Source organism: Stegostoma tigrinum, chromosome 27 (assembly GCF_030684315.1).
Source record: "Stegostoma tigrinum isolate sSteTig4 chromosome 27, sSteTig4.hap1, whole genome shotgun sequence".
Classification (NCBI taxonomy): Eukaryota; Metazoa; Chordata; class Chondrichthyes; order Orectolobiformes; family Stegostomatidae; genus Stegostoma; species Stegostoma tigrinum.
The window spans coordinates 42,929,133-42,952,872 of NC_081380.1; the positions used below are offsets into that span (position 1 = coordinate 42,929,133).

General features: G+C 41.5%; 1 protein-coding gene across 12 annotated transcripts in view; it reads left to right on the forward strand.

Moving 5' to 3' along the window:
* Nucleotides 1-23,740, forward strand: part of LOC125464605 (uncharacterized) — a 117,802-nt gene that overhangs the window by 86,986 nt on the left and 7,076 nt on the right. For 5 of the 12 annotated variants that reach the window (XM_048557192.2, XM_048557196.2, XM_059655411.1 and 2 more), the window contains 6 exons: nucleotides 1,050-1,211; nucleotides 6,483-6,646; nucleotides 10,621-10,802; nucleotides 15,319-15,376; nucleotides 15,702-15,854; nucleotides 19,754-19,954. In XM_048557192.2, coding sequence (XP_048413149.2) covers nucleotides 1,050-1,211; nucleotides 6,483-6,646; nucleotides 10,621-10,802; nucleotides 15,319-15,376; nucleotides 15,702-15,854; nucleotides 19,754-19,954 — 920 coding nt within the window. Of the gene's footprint in view, nucleotides 1-1,049; nucleotides 1,212-6,482; nucleotides 6,647-7,457; nucleotides 7,890-10,620; nucleotides 10,803-15,318; nucleotides 15,377-15,701; nucleotides 15,855-19,753; nucleotides 19,955-23,740 lie in introns of those variants that run through there. The other 7 variants (XM_048557195.2, XM_048557194.2, XM_048557198.2 and 4 more) reach the window with 7 other exon arrangements.

Here is a 23,740-nt window from a genome sequence, read left to right on the forward strand (position 1 = left end):
ATAGTAGATACATTCTTCATTTCAGTGAGCACTTTTTTCTATTTCTGCTTCTCCTTTTCCCTCTCTCACATTTACTTCTTACTGGGACATAATTCATAGATACTGACATCTAGTACTCCATTCAAATGATAGCTATTCAAGTGTGAGTCTATATGGTGATCGTCAGCTGAATCATGGTGAGCACATAGTAGCTGTGCAGTAAGTCTTGCTTCAAGTTGTGCCTGCATTCCTGAAAATCATGATTTTAAGTGAAGCAACATTAAGTGAATCACAGGTTCTCAAAGCACTCAATGCCTAAGCCAGTCAGGTTTTTGGAAAGAAAGTGTACAATTTGAAAAACTGTATCAAACATATATAGCTCTGTGCATTCCTAACTGATATTCACCAACTGAAGTACATCACTAAATACAAAAGAGGTACAACGCAGTATACCTTCATACAATATTGTATTCGAAAAGATATTTTTTAAAAATTATACCCATTGGTAACTAATTTTTTCATTATGGGTGAAAAAATGTCATGGTTAAAACAAAACTGACAAGCTAATCATTAAATCTCTCTCGTGCGCAAAAACCATTAGTTCAAAATTGAAATTATAATTAATTTATATTTATATTATGATCATATGATCACCCCAAACCCTGATGAAGAAAGATTATGGTTGGGATTAGGGACTTGCCGAGATTGGGTGTGGTGGGTTTACGGACATAGCTGTGAGAAAGGATCACGATTTTAAATGTGATATCTCTTCATACCTGAAATATTTATTGGCTTCTCTTTCTTATTTTCTTATATCAAATACATTAGAGATGCCTCATCAGTATTATGCCCACTATACCCGCTATGGCTTGATAGACCATATCAGAGTCTGGACTCCATTATATCAATTTGGCCAACTGTTTTGTTGCATTCTGTTGTATTGTACAATTCCAAAGTGTCATGTCATATCATTACCATAGTAATCAAGATTGTTTTAAAGCTTAACCTGAATGCTTATATTAAGTATGTTTGGAATGCATTCTCTTATAAAATTTTTGCTGTTATTTTAGTTCCTCCTGAACAGTGGATGGCCTGGTACAAGAAAAGATTAGACAAAAGGAAGCACCTTTTACATGAGCAACCATCAACACACCTTAGTTTAGTCCGTATGGTTCGATACCACCAACGAACTGGAATCCATCTACGAATTTCTCAGGTCTATGGCTTGAAAGGTCATTATTAAATACTTCACTCCCACATCACAAATGTGATATGAATTTGACAAAAAAGTGGATTCTTGTCTTTTTTTAATTTTACACTTTTGATTACTCAAATTAAAAAGTGGGAGCTCAGAACGCAGATGGGCTGGTTGTGGTTGGTTTCCCAAGGTGTTAAACAAAGCACAATAGGGAGTACTAGATGCTTCCGGAGCTTCATGATGAATTCCACACGTGTGGGCAGCAGCATATCTATTAATCAAACATTGACTGATAATTTAATCTTTTGTTTAATTTCTTATTGCTTACTTTTTGAGGAGAAGGCAACTACATTAATCACCTGTGGTATTTGGTGAGGTTCCAGTTTGTATGTAGATGATTGCCAACACTGATCTGCGTTCAGAAGATTCTGTCGCAAGTGGGTAGGTTACCACAGATGACTGAGCTTTGGACAACTTGCTGCCTCAGGATTTCCTGTCTTTGTGTTTTCTCTTAACTTCTGATATGTGTTTGAACTTGAAGGATGCTGCACTGCTTTTTCTATTAGATTGTGCCTGGTACAGTGTTTTAATCAAACTTCTTCCAAGGCCGAGGACCAATATTAAAATACCCAAGTGAATTCTTCAGCGTGTCCTTGTCCTTTGACTATCATGACAGCACACCCCAAACTCAAGCTTTCCATAGAAGATTTGCTTTGATTAATTAACACCAGGCATTCTGGTTACATGACCCGCCCAACTCACTAGTGACAATCTCAATAAGGCGTGGATGCTTGGCATGCCAGCTCATGTGGGCACCTCAGAATCTAATATTTTATCATGCCATCTGATTGTTCGAAGCTTTCAAAAACAGCTCAAGTGAAAATGAGATAAGGTGAAGAGCTGGATGAACATAGCTGGCCAAGCAGCATCAGAGGAGCAGAAATGCTGACGTTTCAGGCCTAAACCCTCCTTCAGTGAAAATGGTTGAGCTTCTTGGCATAACACTGGTATTCCATACAAGTTGCACATGTATAAAGCAATGTGGGCAGGACTAGTGTTCTGTAGACTTTCAAGATGGTTAGCAGTTTTATTCCTCTTGATTCCTAGTCTGAAGTTCAAAGTCTGCTATAAACTACACTTGCTTTGGTAATTCTTACATGTGTCATCGCAAGTAGACAGCTCAAGAGGGTGTGCTGCTGAGATAAATTATCTGTAGCTGACCTGTTCTGCTTGTAAACTGAAATGTTGGACTCAAATGTTACCTTCCTGGAACAAGCTGGCATATTACCCCAGTTTTCTTTCTGCTGTTAATAAGGTTGAAGTTGTTGGATGAACAAGTCCATGCTATGTTGCATTTCCAGCTATGAACTGACAGCTAGTGCACCATGATTGACAAACAGGAAATTGCAAAGTATATCCTAGGATAGTTTGGTCTTTGTTGGGAGCCTTCACAAATTGAGCAACTTCCCATCCATTCAGTATCTTATTTTGATGCCAGGTTTATCATCATAGAAGAGATCAGAGAGCATGGTGGAGTAAAACATGCCGAAAATAATAGACATTAGCAGCAATCCTGTTTAACACCATTAGTTAGAAGGCTCACTATTATCCAGGACACATGTGAGCCTGTCTTCATGGAATTGTCAAACTATTAAGATGAATTTCCCAGGCAATTGATATCTGCATTACTTTCCAAGTATCCTCACAGCTGATGTGTCAAAGTCTATGTCATGTCAATAAGCATTGAGGTCCATCTTCTGTTCTTGGAATTCTTCCTATAGCTGTAACTGCAAAAACCATATCAATAATCTGGAAGCAGTTTCTTGTTGATATGTTACACAAAGTGTTTCAAAAGGATTTTGGTGAAGATTTTGCCAACAATGAAGGAGGGTGAGATTTCTCTCTGATTGCAAAACTGCCAAATTCCTTTAAACTTGTACAGATGGCTAAATATGGTAAAACTATCTAAGGGGTTGGGCAAACCAAGACTCTGGGCCCTACGCTTTGTGGTGGACCTATGCTGCCTGGGACCATAAACACCAAAGCTCAAAATACATTGGGGCAGGAGCAAATTATCTGTAGCATCATAGAACATAGGAACAGGAATAGGCAATTCAGCCCTTCAGACCTGCTCCTCCTGTAGATATGATCATACAACTCAGTACCTTGTTCACACTCTCTCCCCATACCCTTTAATCCACTTACCCTTTAGAATTATATCTAACTCCATACAATATTTTGGCCTCAACTGCTGTCTGTGCCAGAGATTTCCACTAGCTTACCACTTGGAGTGAAGAAATTTCTCTGCATTGGAGAAAATAGTCTGTGTCTCTATTATTCTTACCAAAGTGTATAACATCACACTTGACCACATTGTATTCCATCTACCATTTCTTTGCCCACAGGTCTAGCCTGTGAAAGTCCTTCTGCAGCCTCCTCACTTCCCCATATTACTTACCCCTCCACCTATATTTGTGTCATCTGTAAACCTAGCAACAATGCCTTCAGTTCCTTCATCCAGACCATTAACATTTTATACGAATATATCTGGTCCCAACACGGACCCTTGTGGAACTCCACTAGTCACTGGCTGCTATTCTGAGAAAGATCCTTTATCTTTACTCTCTGCCTTCTGTCAGTCAGTTTATCCTCTATCTATCAGTGCCTTGGCTCGAACATCATGACCTCTTTCTTATTTAGCAGTCTCCTGTGCAGCACCTTGTCAAAGGCATTCTGGAAATCCAAACAGATCACATTCACTGGCTTTCCTTTGCATGACTAGTTATCTCCTCAAAGCCTTCTAACAGATTTGTCAAGCACAACCTTCCCTCGATGAAGCAGTGTTGACTCAGCCCTATTTTATAATGCACTACTAAGTACTCTGCAATATCGTCCTTAATGATGAACTCTTTATTTTACCAACAACTAAAGTTGGGCTAACCAACCTATAGTTTGTTGTGTTCTGCCTCCCTCCTTTCTTAAACAGGGGTGCATAGCCATTTTGCTGACCCCTGGGTCTCTTCCTGACTCCAGTGATTCCTGAAAAATCACACCAGTACCTCAACCTTTGGAGTGTAGTCAATCTGGTCTGGGTGATTTCTCCACCTTCAGACCTTTCAGCTTTCCCAGCACTTTCTCCTTAGTGATGGCCACTGCATTCACCTCTGCCTCTGATTCTCTTGAAATTCTGGTTTGTTGCTGATGTCTTGCACTGTGAAAACTGATGCAAGCTATCTATTTAGTTCCTCCACCATTTTTGTTCTCCACTACTACTCCAACCTCATTTTCCAGCGGTCCAGTGTCCACTGTTGCCTTTTAGGTATCTAAAACAAACTTGCAATCTTCTTTTATGTTTATAGCTAGCTTACTCTCAATACTTTATCTTCTACCCACTTATCGCTTTTTTTTAGTTAACCTTAGCTGGTTTTTAAAGGCTTCCCAATCCCTTACACCTTAGTTCACATAACAATAACATGCACTTGTATTTATAAAGATCTTCAACATAGTATAATGTCCCAAAACACAATTGCCAATGTTACATGATGAGCCACATAGTGCAATATTAGGACTAGTGACCAAAAGTTTGGTTAGGGAAGGAGGTTTTAAGGAGTGACTTAAAGAAAGAAAGAGAGATTGTGGGAATGGAAGAATTGTGGAAGTAGAGAGCTTTAAGGAAGGAATTCAAAGATTAGGGCAATGCAACTGAAGAATCAGCCACCAGTGGCACAACAAAGAAAATTGGGGATGTGCAAGAGCCAGATTGTTTGAATTGTGTTTCTGTGAAAAGCCTTTTCTCACTTGAAAGCTTTCCAGACTGCAGAAAGACTTTGCTTTTATTTTGTTTAGATTGTACTTGTCAGCAGAGAAGTCAAGCCAATTTTGAAACTGCAGCATGATCAGTTTGGCTCTCTTTTTAAGATTCTGGTTCATATAAGAAAATTTGTAGTATCTTCATTATCTTGTATATCTAGTATTTGGAAGTAATACACTGTGCTAAATGTACTACTTTGTATTTTCTGTATTGTGGTTTATAGATTACCTTGAATTCTATATTTGGGTGGCTTCATTGATGCATCCCAGTAAGTGTTGTATAAACTAAGTTCTCTGATACAGTACCTTTAGTCTGATTATTGTCAACCAGGATATTAGTCAGAAGAAGGTAGACCTTCAGATTGTAGGAGAGAGAATGTTTGTTTGTTAATTCAGTGGTAAGTGACTCTGACCAAGGAAAATACTAAGCGTAGAAATCTAATAGACAAATGAAATTACAAATGTTTTTATAAAAATCAGATTAATTTTGTCTTGCGTGATCATATCCTGCATCTTTTCAGCCTTATAAGTTACGTGCTCTTTTCTGTAATTACAGAATAATCAAATATTACAATATTGTCTAGAAGCCTCCAGGTTACAAGTTCAAATTAAGTTGTGAATTTTATACAATAAATCTGGTAGTTAATAAACTGGGTCCCTGGTACAACGAGACAGCAGTGCTAACCAATGGTCACTTTGTCACCAGTGTGTAAAAAAATTAAAATGGAGTCATAGAGTTATACAGCACAGAAACAGACTCTTCAGTCCAACTCACGCATGCCAACCAGACATTCTAAACTGATTTAGCCCTATCTTCCAATATTTAAGAACATAGCAGAAATGACCACGCAAGTTGCTGAATTATTAAACTGCAGTTGCTTCCTTGATGCTATTCAGGGAAGGGCGCCTGGCTTGTTTTCTTCCCTTCCAGCACCCCTTCACCCCTTCCCCATCACACACCTTCACAAACATGTATCCAGTCTCTCTCTCTGATGTGTAAGTGACTCCCCTACAAATTGTAGTTGATTCTTGGTATCATCACAATCACTAGGAATGGGTAGTAAATACTACTTTCCCAGTATAGCCCACATTCCAAGAACACACGTTTTTAAAAAAAACAGTTGGGTGCTTTGTCCCAAGTATGCCGTAGTTTATGATAAATGATAAAGTGGCCATAGTCCTACTGGAGAAATAGGGCTGGTCTCCCATTATGGAGAGACGATTGGTGGTGGTTTAACTTGAGGGTTGCCATGCCTTAAGAGAGGGGTGACGTTGAAAATGTGGTAACCTTCACAGTAAGCTCAATCAGTGTGGGAATTTGTGTCATTCTGCATCCTGCTGTCCAGCCAACTGACCTAACTGAATTTATGATGTCAATGCCCCAATACATGTTTATTTTCATTAATAAAAATTTACTAATAACCATAATTTTATTGTTAGACATTTTAATATTTTCCAAGTTAATTTTTTTAACCTTAATTTTTTCCTTGTTTAGAAGATGGCCTTTATGTGAATGCTTTTGCCAGAATTCTGAAAGGAGACAATGCTTTGCGAGTGCCTGAAACAGCTGAATCTGGGGGCAGTGAAGAAAAATTCTTGACCCGTCTGCATGATTTTGCCAGCCTTCAGAGATCACCTCGGTGGAAAGATCCAACTTGGGTAAGGAGCAGGAGATGTGGACAGAATAATACAGTTTTAAATACTTGCATCTGTATGCTACTTTTGACATAAAAAAGAAAGATAGTGCCTTTCATGACTGTAGGTTATTCCAAAGCACTTCAGAACCAATGAAGTACTTTGGAAATCATAGAATCCCTACAGTACAAAAAGAGGCCATTTTGCTCATCAAGTCTGCATTGAACCTCTGAACAGCATCCCATCCAGACTCAGCCCCCACCACCCTACCCCCACAATCCTGCAGGAACCATGACTAATCCACCTAATCTGCCATCCCTTGACACTACGGGCAATTCGGCATGGCCAATCCATGTAATCTGCACATCTTTGGACTGTGGGAGGAAACTAGAGCAGCTGGTAGAAACCCACACAGAGATGGTGAGAATGTGCAAACTCCACACAGACAGTCAGCCGAGGCCAGAATTGAACCTCGGTCCTTGGTACAGCAAGACAGCAGTGCTAACCAATGACTCACTGTGTAAAAAAAATTAAAATGGAGTCATAGAGTTATACAGCACAGAAACAGACCCTTCAGTCCAACTCACCCATGCCAAACAGGCATTCTAAACTGATCTAGTCCTCTCTTCCAATATTTAAGAACATAAACATAAAACAGTACAATACAATACAGGCCCTTCAGTCCATGATGTTGTGCCGACCTATTATCCTCCTAAGATCAATCTGCCCTGCATTTTACTATCCTCCATGTGCCTATCCAAGAGTCACTCAAAAGTCTCTAAAATATCCTTCTGAACCCTTCCTATTCATGTACACATTGCGTTTTACATTTCAGTGAGGGAGGAAGAACAGAAACTGAGGAGTTCGTTAGCTCTTGCTGATGCTGTCTCAGCACATTCAGTCAAATGATAGAGAACCAATTCGTGGCCATCTGGTAGGAAGGATTCCCTTTAAAGAGTCAAAGGATTTTGGGTTCTGTGCCCTGTTGGCACAATCAGGACATCAAACGGAAGAGAGGTAATGCCACAAACACAGAGTTGGTCACATACAAAAGAGAAACCCAGTAAAAGTTGCAAATGATAAATGCTGATCCAACTCACCTTATATACCTTCAAAATGGTGATCCAGTTGAGACCAATACATCCATTTAAAAGTATTTTCAATTTTAGCTGTTTTTTCTTTGAGTTATCAGAATTGACCTTTATATTTTATTGAATGTACATTGTTGATTTTTAAAAATGTCATTAAATAACTTTAAGTATTGTCACTGTCCTCATTCTGTGCATTCAGTCACATGGCAAATCTTTTCTACCATTCTTGTGTCACCTTGTTATCTCTGTTATCAAACACTTCTGAACATTTTCATGCACAATGCCCAAAAAATGCAGTGGGTAATGAAAAAATACAGACAATTGAGTGATTAAATTAGTGATTCTAAAAATGGTGATTTCCACACCCACTCACCTTCTGTGATTTAGGAGACTGGTGTGAAAACTTTATGTAAAGGTAAAGGTCTCTCCCTCGATGTCGGCAAAATGAAAGAGGCAGTCATTGACTTCAGGAAGTGGAGTAGGAAGACTGTATTAATCTTGCTGAGTTGGAGGTGGTCAAGAGCATCAAATCCTGGGAGTAACTATTACCAAGGATCTATCTTGGTCCTTCCTCGTCGACATTACTGTCAAGAAAGCTCACCAAACACTTCTACTTCCTCAGAAGGCTAAGGAAATTCAGCATGTCCACAATGACTCTCTGAATTTTTATAGATGCACCATAGAAAGCATCCTATCTGAATGCATCACAGATTGGTATGGCAACTATTCTACCCAAGACTGCAAGAAATTCCAGAGAGTTGTGAATGCAGCAGGGTTCGTCGTAAAAACCAGCCTTCCTTCCATTGACTCTGTCTACACTTCCCTCTGCCCAGGAAAGCAGCCAACATAGTCAAAGACTCCTCCCACCCCAGTAATAGAGTCATAGAGCCCGAAAACAGATGCTTTAGTCTGAGTCATTTGTGCCAACCAGACATTCCAAACTGACCTATTCACATTTGCCAGCGTTTGGCCCATATCACCCTAAGATGGGAGGCAATGGCCTATTATTACTGGACTATTAATCCAGAGACCCGGATAACATTCTGGGGGCCCAGGTTCGAATCCCACCATGGCAGATGGTGGAATTTGTATTCAATAAGTATCTGAAATTAAGAGTCTAATGAAGATCATGAATCCATTGTTGATTGTCAGAAAACCCATCTGGTTCACTAATGTCCTTCCTATTCCTATACCCATCCAGATGCTTTTTAAATGATGTAATTGTACCCCATTCCATCTCCTCTTCTGTCAGCTCATTTCTATACACACACCACTTTCTGTGTGGAAAAAGTAACCTCCTAGCTCCTTTTTAAATCTTACCTTTAACCTATGCCCCCTAGTGTTGAACTCCCCCATCCAGGAAAAAGACATTGGCTATTCACCCAATCCTTGACCCTCATGATTTTACAAACTTCTGTAAGGTTACCCCTAAGCTCCCGGATGCTGCAGCAAAAATAGCCCCAGCCTATAAACCCAATAAGTTCACCACAGGCTCCAAGCCTCCAGGGGAAAAAACCCCAGCCTATTCAACCTCTCTCTATAACTTAAATCCTCCAGGTTATACTCTATTCCATCAGGCAGAAGATACAAAATGAAACAATAGATTTAAAAACAGCTTCTTCCGGCTGTTATCAGACCTATGAGCAGACCTCTTATATTATTAGTGTTGATCTTTCTCTGCATCCTCTCTGTAGCTGTAACACTGCATTCTGCATACTGTTCCATTACCCTGATATACATATGATTTGTCTGGTTAGCACGCAAAACAATACTTTTCACTGTATCTCAATACATGCGACAATAATAAATCAAATCAATCAAATGCCTTTGCGCTGAATCTTTCATTAGTGCTTGGGTCAGTTCACCTGATTTTGCAAATATAAAATGTGTCTCATTGTGTAGTTCAACAACAGATGTCATCTTAACTCAGGGCAGCATTTTCAAATCAAAAGGTAATGGATTCGAGTACCCCACAGGATTTGAGTACGTAATCTGGGTTAAGACTTTACTCTAATACTTATAGTACTGCATTGTCAGAAGTTCCATCTTTCAGATGAGATATGAAAATATCCCATGACACATCTGAAAGAGAACAAGAGTTTTTCTTTTGTCTAGTCAACAGTTATTTCTCAACAAAATGTCAAAACATAGATTTATCTGCTCATGCATCCCATTGCTGCTTGAGACCTTGTGCAAAATTGGCTTTTGTTTAATCCTTAACGAAAATATATTTTAAAAGTAATTTGTGACAGTTTTCAGTCTCCTACTAAAAGTTTGTACATAGTGTAAAAGAGGAAAGATTATAGGACTGATATAAGCGCTCATTAATTTTGATGTTTAATATGGTTGCTAACCAGTAAAGACTTGTAATTAGGATGTTACAATATAAATTTTGAAATGATACATACACTTACGGTACTGAGACCTCCTCAACAGGAGCATGGGATTGAGTACCAAGTATGAAAGACAGCCCAAATAAAGTGCTGTCGATTATAACAAAGTGTGGAGCTGGATGAACATAGCAGGCCAAGCAGCATCTCAGGAGCACAAAAGTTGACGTTTTGGGCCTAGACCCTTCATCAGAGAGCTCTGATGAAGGGTCTAGGCCTGAAACGTCAGCTTTTGTGTTCCTGAGATGCTGCTTGGCCTGCTGTGTTCATCCAGCTTCACACTTTGTTATCTTGGATTCTCCAGCATCTGCAGTTCCCATTATCACTCATAGTGCTGTCAATTTTCTGGTTTATAAAATAAATTGTCTGGTAAACAAAAGCATGGCAAATTGGAATCATACTGTCATCCAACCCACACATCTGTTCACCAAGATCCATGCCAGAAGCAGACCCCACCAAAAAGTATTTTTGTAAGAGTAATACTGGGTAACAACTTTTTAAACCTTTTATTCCTTAGGTGTTACATCCATGTTGGGATACCCACAGTGTGCTACTTGTCCAGATATTCTGTATCAATGTTATCTACAAACCTGATCCTAGTGGTCAGCATCCAGGCAAAGTCACATCACACACAGGAGAGGAGCCAGAACTGGATGCACTTTTACAGTTGGGGTGGTCAGCCATTCCTCTTTTTTGTGGGTAACTGCATATTGATGTATTTTACCATTCCTCTACCATTCTTATGTATGACTCTCAAACTTTAAAGGGGCTGTAAAATTGGCCGTTTACTGCTATCAAGGCATAAACGTATGCTTTTATGTATTAAAGAGTGATTCTATTATTTTTGGGACAATTGCTCAGTATTACAGAGCAGCAATTCTAAGAAATATGTTTACTATTTTAAATGTCAGAGGAAGTCTTTGAAAATATTCCAGCATTTACTTCATTTATATTTTTCCAGCTTTCTCAAATATATTGTACCTTCCTGACGTACATGCCAGCAACCTTTACCCTATCTCAGTGTATTTGTCCACAAGTGAATAGTAGAAAGCTGTTTGAAAATAGAGGGCTTCAATACTTAGTTTGATATTCTTTTATGTGGTAATCACGTTCATGCATCTTCTGGGGATAGGCTTACCGAATAGCAATCGGGAGCGGGAACATGGACTGGTGCTAGACTATAAGACCATTTTTACAACGTACATTACTGATTTAGATGATGGAAGTGGAATGTACTATCGCCAGGTTTGCAGATGGTACAAAATAGGTGTGAAGGCAAGTAATGAGGATGACAAATTGAACCTATGTAGGGAAGTAGACAGATTAATTGAGTGGTCAAAAACTTGGTATATGAAATATAATGTGGGAAAATGTGACAATGTTTTGCAGAAAGAATAGAAGAGCTGAGTAATATTTAAATGGGGAAAAACTGCAGAAAGGGCATTCTGGTGCATGAATAACAAAAAGGTAGCATCCAAGTTAGAGAACATTGGTTAGACCACTTTTGGGATAATGTGTTCAATTCTGGTCTCCCCACTATAGGAAGGATATCGTTAAACTTGAAAGAGTTAAGAAAAAAAACTTACAAGAATTTTCAGAGATAATGGGAACTGCAGATGCTGGAGATTCCAAGATAACAAAATGTGAGGCTGGATGAACACAGCAGGCCAAGCAGCATCTCAGGAGCACAAAAGCTGACGTTTCGGGCCTAGACCCTTCATCAGAGAGGGGGATGGGGGGAGGGAACTGGAATAAATAGGGAGAGAGGGGGAGGCGGACCGAAGATGGAGAGTAAAGAAGATAGGTGGAGAGGGTGTAGGTGGGGAGGTAGGGAGCGGATAGGTCAGTCCAGGGAAGACGGACAGGTCAAGGAGGTGGGATGAGGTTAGTAGGTAGCTGGGGGTGCGGCTTGGGGTGGGAGGAAGGGATGGGTGAGAGGAAGAACCGGTTAGGGAGGCAGAGACAGGTTGGACTGGTTTTGGGATGCAGTGGGTGGGGGGGAAGAGCTGGGCTGGTTGTGTGGTGCAGTGGGGGGAGGGGATGAACTGGGCTGGTTTAGGGATGCAGTAGGGGAAGGGGAGATTTTGAAACTGGTGAAGTCCACATTGATACCATATGGCTGCAGGGTTCCCAGGCGGAATATGAGTTGCTGTTCCTGCAACCTTCGGGTGGCATCATTGTGGCAGTGCAGGAGGCCCATGATGGACATGTCATCAAGAGAATGGGAGGGGGAGTGGAAATGGTTTGCGACTGGGAGGTGCAGTTGTTTGTTGCGAACTGAGCGGAGGTGTTCTGCAAAGCGGTCCCCAAGCCTCCGCTTGGTTTCCCCAATGTAGAGGAAGCCGCACCGGGTACAGTGGATGCAGTATACCACATTGGCAGATGTGCAGGTGAACCTCTGCTTAATGTGGAATAATGTGGAAACGAACTCGTCCTCACACTCAACAACTTCTCTTTTGACTCCTCCCACTTCCTACAGACTAAGGGGGTAGCCATGGGCACCCGCATGGGCCCCAGCTATGCCTGCCTCTTTGTAGGTTACGTGGAACAGTCCCTCTTCCGCACCTACACAGGCCCCAAACCCCACCTCTTCCTCCGGTACATTGATGACTGTATCGGCGCCGCCTCTTGCTCCCCAGAGGAGCTCGAACAGTTCATCCACTTCACCAACACCTTCCACCCCAACCTTCAGTTCACCTGGGCCATCTCCAGCACATCCCTCACCTTCCTGGACCTCTCAGTCTCCATCTCAGGCAACCAGCTTGTAACTGATGTCCATTTCAAGCCCACCGACTCCCACAGCTACCTAGAATACACCTCCTCCCACCCACCCTCCTGCAAAAATTCCATCCCCTATTCCCAATTCCTCCGCCTCCGCCGCATCTGCTCCCACGATAAGACATTCCACTCCCGCACATCCCAGATGTCCAAGTTCTTTAAGGACCGCAACTTTCCCCCCACGGTGATTGAGAACGCCCTTGACCGCGTCTCCCGCATTTCCCACGACACATCCCTCACACCCCGCCCCCGCCACAACCGCCCCAAGAGGATCCCCCTCGTTCTCACACACCACCCCACCAACCTCCGGATACAACGCATTATCCTCCGACACTTGGGCCATTTACAATCCGACCCCACCACCCAAGACATTTTTCCATCCTCTCCCCTGTCTGCTTTCCGGAGAGACCACTCTCTCCGTGACTCCCTTGTTCGCTCCACACTGCCCTCCAACCCCACCACACCCGGCACCTTCCCCTGCAACCGCAGGAAATGCTACACTTGTCCCCACACCTCCTCCCTCACCCCCATCCCAGGCCCCAAGATGACATTCCACATTAAGCAGAGGTTCACCTGCACATCTGCCAATGTGGTATACTGCATCCACTGTACCCGGTGCGGCTTCCTCTACATTGGGGAAACCAAGCGGAGGCTTGGGGACCGCTTTGCAGAACACCTCCGCTCAGTTCGCAAAAAACAACTGCACCTCCCAGTCGCAAACCATTTCCACTCCCCCTCCCATTCTCTTGATGACATGTCCATCATGGGCCTCCTGCACTGCCACAATGATGCCACCCGAAGGTTGCAGGAACAGCAACTCATATTCCGCCTGGGAACCCTGCAGCTATATGGTATCAATGTGGACTTCACCAGTTTCAAAATCTCCCCTTCCCCTACTGCATCCCTAAACCAGCCCAGTTCATCCCCTCCCCCCACTGCACCACACAACCAGCCCAGCTCTTCCCCCCCACCCACTGCATCCCAAAACCAGTCCAACCTGTCTCTGCCTCCCTAACCGGTTCTTCCTCTCACCCATCCCTTCCTCCCACCCCAAGCCGCACCCCCAGCTACCTACTAACCTCATCCCACCTCCTTGACCTGTCCGTCTTCCCTGGACTGACCTATCCGCTCCCTACCTCCCCACCTACACCCTCTCCACCTATCTTCTTTACTCTCCATCTTCGGTCCGCCTCCCCCTCTCTCCCTATTTATTCCAGTTCCCTCCCCCCATCCCCCTCTCTGATGAAGGGTCTAGGCCCGAAACGTCAGCTTTTGTGCTCCTGAGATGCTGCTTGGCCTGCTGTGTTCATCCAGCCTCACATTTTGTTATCTTACAAGAATTTTGCTGGGTTTGGAAGGTTTGAGCCATACGGAGAGACTGAATAGGTTGGGTCTGTTTTCATTGGAACATCAGAGGCTGAGAGGTGACCTTATAGAGGTTTACAAAATCACGGGAGGCATGGATAGGGTGAATAGTCAAGGTGTTTTCCCCAGGATAGGGCACTCCAAAACTAGAGGGCATGGATTTAAAGTGAGGGAGAAAGATTTAAAAGCAGCAACTTTTTCACACAAAGGGTGGTCGTGTATGGAATGAGTTGCCAGAGGAGGTGGTGGAGGCAATTACAACATTTAAAAGGCATCTGGATGGGTCCATGAATGGGAAACGTTTAGAGGGATATGGACCAAATATTGGCAAATGGGACCAGATATATTTGGGATATCTGGTCAGCATGGAGCAGTTGGACCAAAGAGTCTGTTTCTGTGCTATACATTTCTGTGACTCTATGACTCTAAGTTCAGCAGCTGATAGGAAAGGCAGATGGATAGTTGGTGTTTATTACAAAAGGAATAGAGTATCACAGTGAGGTCTTGCTGAAACTATATAAGGCAGTAGGCAGACCACATATGGAAAACTATGAACGGTTTTGGCTCCCTTTTCGAAGGAAAGATACTGGCACTTTAGCTAGTCCACTGTATTGATTCTGGGTATGCAGGATTGTCTTGTGAGGAGAGGCTGAGTATGTTGGGCTTGCACTTATTGGGAGTTTAGAATAATTAGAGGAGATCTTGTGGAAAAATTTAAGAATCATTTCATGCTTACTAGGGTAGATGCGGAGAGGTTGTTTCCCCTTGTGGAAGATTCTAGGACCAGAGGGCATAACCTCAGAGTAAGGAGTCACTCATTTAAACAGTTGAGGAGGAGTTTACTTCTTTCAGAGAGAAGTTATTCTTAAGAATTCTTTACCTTAGAGCGCCATTGAGGCTGGGTTGTTAAGTCTTTCAAAGGCTGGGTTAGACAGATTTTTAATCCTTAATTAATCAAGGGCTATTTGGGTAAGGCACAAAATTGGAGCTAAGGATTTGTACCTTTTGGTGCGGTAGTGTACTACCCCAACTAAACTATGCTGTATTTTTTTTCCTCTTTTCCTCCTCTTAGTCCATACGTAAAAACTGGGCTCCATAGTGCACCACTTTTTCAAGGTGCTCCAGATGCTGTGAGTATTCAGAAATCTTTGAAACTTTTTATAAAGGCAGAATATCAACATTTATATGGAACAGTTTGTGCTGTATCACCGCTATTGTGATAATTCGTTTAAACAATTCATATAATTTTATATTTTTCAATCATATATTGTTCCCACCCCCAATTAATTTCCCACATGAAAAATCCTTTACACAGTTTGATTTTTATTGCCAATTTTAGACAATATCCACTCTGAAATAGTTCAAAGGCAGATGAAGTATACATGATTAATAAATCACTCCTGTTTCATGCAGACATTTGAAACTATGTATTTTTAACATTTTTTTCCTGCTTAGGAATTCCTGAATGATGCACTTTCACATCCTTTACAATATGTCATGGAAAACTGTCTGAATAAAAATATATTGAGACTTACAAAAGAATACAGCAGCATTGCAATAGAAGTATGGGATGGACATTATTTTGATAATGAGCGTTGTGATTTGCCGGTGAGTTTGGAAACATTGGCTGGAATTTTATGTGAAGGCTCCATCCCCTCCCACTAGCTGAAAAGACTGGCTGGGAGCTGTAACCGGATTTTACAATCGTCAGGCAGCAAACTGCCAGAGGTTGAGCCTTCTGGCCTTGTACGTGATGATGAATCACTTCCAAGTGCACTCACAGCCGGGCCTTCTGGCACTGTAGCCAGTCCCCAACGGGCGGCACGGTGGCTCAGTTGTTAGCACGGCTGCCTCACAGCGCCAGGGACCCGGGTTCAATTCCAGCCTCGGGCGACTGTCTGTGTGGAGTTTGCACATTCTCCCCTTGTCTGCGCAAGTTTCCTCTGGTTGCTCCAGTTTCCTCCCACAGCCCAAAGATGTGCAGGTTAGGTGGATTGGCCATGCTAAATTGCCCATAGTGTTCAGGGAGGTGTAGATCAGGTGGGTTATAGTGGGATGGGTCGAGGTGGCATGCTCTGAGGTTCGGTGTGGACTTGTTGGACCAAAGGGCCTGTTTCCACACTGTAGGGATTCTAATTCAAAGCCCTTAATTCAACCAGAAAGCAATCGAGGCAAGATAATGCAAGTGAGGGCAAGCTTGACAAGTAGTGGAGCAGATGTGATGATCAGGTGATCAAGATGGAGGCAAGCTGGGCAGCCCTTGCTTCTGGGAAACCCCCTGTTGGGCAAACGAGAGAGATCCCCATTCCTGAGCCAGTGGCCTCAGCAGCATCATGCGGGCACCCCTCCCACTTTTGGAAAAATACTAGCGGTGGCTGGAGAAAGCCCTTAAGTGCCCTTCTTTCACCTTAGGCCTAAATTTAAATCAAATTCAAACTATTATATTGAAGGTCTCTCCTCTGTGTTGGCTATAGCTTTGTATAGTGGGGAAGTCACAGCCCTGATTCTACTTAATGTAAGGTCTCAATTCGAATTGCCTAATATTTTGGTATATTTTGATGATAAGTTGGTAGTCTTACTTAAAATGACTGTTGTGGTAAATAAAAAAACAAATTACTTTGGTACAAAAAGGCCCACTTTGCTGAACTTCATTAAAGTGTACGAGTATTGAGTCGGGAAGTCGTATTTCAATTGTACAAGGTGCTGGCAAGACCACATCAGGAGTACTTTGAGGAAAATCTGGTCCCCTTATTTGAGGATATTTCATTTGAGACAGTACAGACAAGGTTCACTGGAATGATTCTGGAATGGAGAGATCTCTTATGAGCAAAGGATAAACTGGTTGGGACTCTATGTACTGGAGTTTAGAAGAATGAGAGGTGATCTCAATGAGGTCATTGAAATATATAAGATTCTTAAGGAGGTCACCAGGTAAATGCTGAAGGAATAATTCTCCTCATAGGAGAGTCTAAGACCAGAGGTCATAGTCTCAGAGGCGGAATTTCTTCTCTCAGAAGGTTGAGTGCCTTTGGAATTCCTTGTTACTGACACCTGGGGGGGGTGGGGACAAAGTCCTTATATGTATTTACGGCTGAGATAGATGCTTTCTTGATCAGTAACCCTTAATCAAGGGCTACAGGGAAAATGCAGGAAAGTGGATGTGTGGAATGTCAGATTAGCTATGATCCTATTTAATGGTGGAATAGGCTTGAGGAGGCAAAGGGCCTAATCCTGTTCCTATTTCTTATGGTCTTATAGCCTATTCTTGGAGTAAAGTAAATTATATTTTGCACTATATATTGCCTAAATTTAACTAATCCAGGATTAGTGTTGCTGGCATCTTGCTCAAAAAATTGAATGGTTTATATTCTTCAATTATTACTTTCCTTGTCTCTGCAAAGACTGACAATCTGCCCAAAATATAGTCTAGCAATATTGTTCTTGCCACCAACACCATCCAAAATGGTTTTACCTCACTGTCAGTGGTGGTATCTTTTAAATCTGCCTCATTTATTTGCATTACTCACTGCTGTTCAAAGGTTAATTCATTGAGTGTGAACCATTTTAGGACATTGTCAAAGATTTAGGATATTTATAAATGCTAACTTCTTAATTCAAAAACGTATAGAGCATTATGTTTTGGTTTTGATTTTTTTTAATATTGTATCCTTAATTGTTACACTACTTCAAATCGCATCACAATGATTACAGAGATAGTAGGAACTGCCGATGCTGAAGTCTGGTGTAGAGCTGGATGAACACTGCAGGCCAGGCAGCATCAGAGGAGCAGGAAAGCTGATGTTATGGGTCTGGACTCTTGTTTAGAAATGGGGGTGGTGAATTGGGCTCCGAAATAAATAGAGAGAGGGGGAGGTGATGAAATTAGGTGGATAGAGGAGCAGATAGATGGAGAGAAGATGGACAAGTCAAGGAGGCGGGGCTGAAGCCAGTACAGGTGAGTATAGCAAGGGATTTGGGATGAGGGTTGGTCAGTGAGGAGGGAGGGGCAGGTAGGTGAGAGGGAAGACGGACAAGTCAAGGAGGTGGAGATAAAGCTGGTTGACCAGCCCATCTCGTCCCCGCCTCCTCAACCTGTCTGTCTTTTCTCCCACCTGTCTGCTCTTCCCACCTCACTGACCAACACCCACCCCCACTTCCTACCTACTAATCTTCCTACCATCCCTGCCTTGTTGACCTGTCTGTCTTCCCTCCCACCTACCCGCTCCTCCCTCCTCACTGGCCAACCCCCATCGCAACTCCCTACCTACACTCACCCGTACTGGTTTCATCCCTGCCTCTTTGACCTGTCCGCCGTCTTTCCACCTATCTGCTCCTTTATCCACCTTCTATCATCGCCTCCCTACTCTGTCGACTTATTTCAGAGCCCACTTCCCCTCCGCATTTCTGAAGAAGCGTCCAGACCCGAAATGTCAGCTTTCCTCCTACTCTGATACTGCCTGGCCTGCTGTGTTCATCCAACTCTAGACCTTGTTATCACAATGATTACAGATGCATTTTGAGCTCATGGACTGTTAGGCGAGCATTTTCATAGCTGCTCCTATTGGATTATTTAATAGGGTCAATTTTTTGCTAGCTTTTGCTCAGAGCCCCTCATTTTTAATTTTAAAATGCCATCAAATGCTGCAGAAGTTTCTTAAATTATTAAGTACGAGGAAAAGCTATCCCTTACCCACTGCTTAAAAGTAAATTCTTCTACTAATTTAATCTTTAATTGTCATTGTTGCAATGAATAAATCAAATTCTTCACATTTCTGTTGCTCTTTTCAACAAGCACTTTATATAGTGAGAAATTGTGAAGGTCATAAAAGCATTTCCAGGATGCAAAGAGGAAAATGTGACTGAAATGTAAAAAAACCATGAGAGGCCTAGACAGAGTGGGTGGAAGGGCCGATTTATCTCAGCAGACATGTTGATAATTAGGTAGCATAGATTTAAAGTGATTGTTAGAAGATTAATGGGGAGTTGAGGAAGCATTTTTTCAGAGGGTGGTCAGAGTTTGGAACTCACAACCTGAAAGGGTAGTAGAGGAAAAAGCCCACAACTCCTTTAAGATATCTGGTGTTTGTTGCAGTGGTGAAGGTCTACTGTTCCATCCTGACCACCTACACTACCCTGGAACACTCAGATTTTGCTTTTATGATTGACATGGGTGTGTAACTCTGGCCATTCATGATATAGACTTGGAAATATGTCACCATTCCTTCAGTGTCATTGGGTCAGAATCCTGGAACTCCCTGACAGCATTGTGGGTATACCTACACCAAACACACTGCTGCAGTTCAACAAGGCAGCTCACGGTCTTCTCAAGGCAACTAGGGCTGGACAATAAATGCTGCCCTGGCCAGTGATGCCCCACATTCTGTGAATAAATAAAATATTGAAATCTTTTAATGCTAATTGGTTAATGGGTTAATATTTGAAACTGTATTACCAAGATGCTGTATAGTTATTGCCTGATTGGTTTGTTTTCATTTAATCTACTTCAGGTTATTAATGATCTTCTCACAATAGATAAAATGAATAAATTTCTAAAAGTCCAATTGAACAAGAAGGGTAAGAACATGACACAGCTTGTTCTTCAGAATCTAGATTGGAGAATCCAGAAATCTGGAAGCAATCACCCTGAGTATTTACGTGAGGAACAGTTTTATGAAGAAGCAATGGCAAAGGCATTCTACACACTTGTGGTTAGTATAATCGTGCACTGTGCATGAGATCTGACGTGGAACAACACCGAGTTCGATAACATTGAATTCCATGTTATTGATGTCTCTGTGCTGCAATTATTGTTAAAGGCAAAATTCCTTTACTGCATATAAGCTGGTTGTAATAACTCAGGAACCCTAACTGCAAAGGAATTTAACTTATTGTTGAACACCAAAACAGAGCCAATACTCATGGCATACAAAAGGTTAGTCGCGGCCTGGAACCAAGAATTCTGTAGAGTGAACTCCGAGTCTGCTTTATATTTAAAATAAATTTTGAATCATCCTATTCAGAGATGTTATGACACACTTCTCAAGGACAGGTGGGATTTGAATGCAGGCCTGCTAGCTCAGAGGTAGGATACTACCAATGCATGACAAGAGCTGAATCTGGGTTTGCTTTATCTTTCTTTCCTTTGTACCCAGAAATGCTATCGCACACAACAGTGACTTTCCCACCACCAAAATCAATGTGACTTTTTTTTGTTTTCCTTTTAAAAACCAATGACCACTAGTAAAAATCCTGAGTTGCCAATTAGATATTCATATATTAAGGCAATGCACATCCTCAAAAGTGAGGGCACGGTAGGGAAAAAAGAGTGAAAGAGGGGTTACTAATTCAAAATGGAATTGAAGGGGAGTTGGTCTGCTTTATTTATTTGTTTGTTTGTTTATTCATTTTGTTCCGACACGCAAAAAGTGCTCTCACACACAACTCAGTGACTTTCCCACCACCAAAATCACTGTGACTGTTTTCTTTTTATAAACTACTAACCACCATCAGTAATCACCAGTGCAGTCAATTCAATATTTACAAGCAAAGCCCACTATGGGCAATATAAACCGTCAAAATTCAGGGGAAGGTAGGAAAAGACGGAATGGAATTGGGGGGATTCGGTCTGCTTTATATTTTTTGGGCTCAGATGACGAGTCCCATCTGGATAGGCTATTGTTTATTGCCACAGGAACTCATACTCAACAAGCTCCATGAGGAGGTGGGCTTTATTAAGGATAATCACACAGTTCGATTCAGTTCCTAATTATAATTAAATCCTTATTGAAGAGCTATACTTGAAGAATTGTAGCTGTACAGTGAGCTTATCCTTGAGTTTCTATAATAACAATGCATTATAATTATTCAAATAGTAATTTGTAGCAAAACAAAACCTTCCTTGTGTTAATATCCTAGCTAATGTTATTATCAAACAAGTCAAATCCCATACTGGAACCTGGTTTAATAGATCATATTTTAATCTGTTTTGGTTTTAACCAAGTGACCTCTTGTTGAGATATAAACATGCACTGCTTATTAACAAAAGAAATAAAAATAAAATAGAATAAACCAAACCACCTACTTAGAATAAAAATTGAAAGATTGTTAAGCACACAGTAAAAGTAAAGTCATATTAATCACAAAAACACTCCTCTAAAAATTGAGAAGAAAACTGCTTTTGTAATCTACCCAAAACAAGCCCCGTGTACAGACCCAAAAATGCATCCTGTACAATATTCACACCAGAATCTTTTTGTCTAATGTCTTTGTAAGTTTACATTGCCTGTGACTTCAACTTATAGACTGATACCTCACTTAGCTTCATCCTAGAGCTATTATACTATTTAGCTTAAATTTACTCACTGTTAAGTAACCTCAACACTTCTGAAGTGGGACTAACCCTTTTCTCCTCACTATAGCCTTCCCTTCATAGGAGAAATGATCTATATAGCCATCTTCATCCTAGGCCTCCACAAGACTTACTCTCAAATAAAATTAGAATTTCCCCCTCTACACAATGGGTGTTTCCTTTAACTTAAAATAAGTTCCAGAAGTCTCTAACAAGCCGTTACTTATCTTGCGGTGTCACAGACCAATCTAAGATAAATAAAACTTAATTCATGGTGCACCAAAAAAATTCACATTAAAGCCAGGCCTCAAAAACTGTTTTAAAAGTAATCACCATTGCTAAAGAAACATGTACAAGTTATTAATTTCTCTCTCTCTCTCTCACACACAAACACACGCACACGCGCACACACACGTAATGTGTGAGTATAGCCAGTCCTCAGGTAATGAATGGATTCCTTTCTGGAGTCCATGAACAAGTTGATTTGAACACATGTCTGGTAAAAATGTAAAGCAGCTGTCTTTAAGGACAAGAAGTGGTTGTATGTCGTGTCTTCAAAATTACAACCATGTATGGGATTGTGTTTGTAAGTACGAGCATTCACAAGTCAGACTTTTGTAAACCATGGATTCTCTACGTATAATATCACATAGTTTATGTCTAGCTTGTAACTCAATATATTTTTGTATATGTGACCTAGTAGATTACATTGTCAAAGATAACAAGAACTAGTGCTGTAACATAGATCGCATAAGCTGCACAATCTATGAACAGTGGCCAGCAAGTCAACACACAAACTGTGACAGTTAATAATCCACATGCAGCACAGATACTGAGAAAATTGTAAACTGCTGACCCAACTGTTGTACTGTACTACTGATGGAGTTTTGTTGAAGAAGTGATGAAGAGGATTGATGAAGGCAGAGCGGTGGACATTGTCTTTATGGACTTTCTGTAAGGCATTCAACAAGTTCCTGGATGGCAGACTGATTGACAAGGTTACATCACATGGAATACAGAGAGAACTAGCCATTTGGATATATAACTGGCTCAAAGGTAGGAGTCAAAGGGTGTTGGTGGAAAGTTGCTTTGCGACTGGAGGTCTGTGACTGGCAGTGCCGGGACAACTGATTTATATACAGGTATTTCTGCTATAACACGTGTTTCTTTAATACAAATTGGCTATAATGCGATCGATGAATAGTGGATACTGTTTGGATAACATGAACTTTCCACTATACAGTATATAGTGATTAGTGATTCTATAGCGATTTCCCTGTAACACGATCTTCTATAGCACAAGGTTGTATAAGAATGCAACTATTGTGTTATAGGAGAATTGCTTGTAAGTGATTTGGATGTGAATATGGGAGGTATAGTTAGTAAGTTTGCAGGTGACACCATAATTGGTGGTGTCATGGTCAGCAAAGAAAGTTACCTCACAGTATAACAGGACCTCGATCAGATGAACCAATGAGCCGAAGAGTGGCAGATGGAGTTTAAATTGGATAAATGTGAGGTGCTGCATTTTGGTAGGTCACATTAGGGAGTGTTGCTGAACAAAGAGACCAGGTTCATAGTTCCTTGAAAGTGGAGTTGCACAGAGACAGGATAGTGAAGAATGCAGTTGGTACACTTGCCTTTATTGGGCAATGCATTGAGTACAGCAGTTGGAACGTCATGTTGTGGCTGTATGAGACATTGGTTAGGCCACTTTTGGAATACTCCACGCAATTCCGGTCTCCCTGATGTAGGAAAGATGTTGCGAAATTTGAAAGGATTCAGAAAAGATTTGCAAGGATGTTGCCGGGATTGGAGGGTTTGAGCTATCAGGAGAGGCTGAATAGGCTGGGGCTATTTTCATTGGAGCATTGAAGGCTGAGGGGGAACATTATACAAATTTGTAAAACCATGAGAGGCATGGATAGGGGAAATAATCAAGGCCTTTTCCCCAAGGTAGGGGAGTCCAAAAATAGAGGACATAGGCTTAAGATAGATCATAGAACATAGAACAGTACAGCACAGAACAGGCCCTTCAGCCCACAATGTTGTGCCGACCATTGATCCTCATGTATGCACCCTCAAAATTCTGTGACCATATGCATGTCCAGCAGTCTCTTAAATGACCCCAATGACCTTGCTTCCA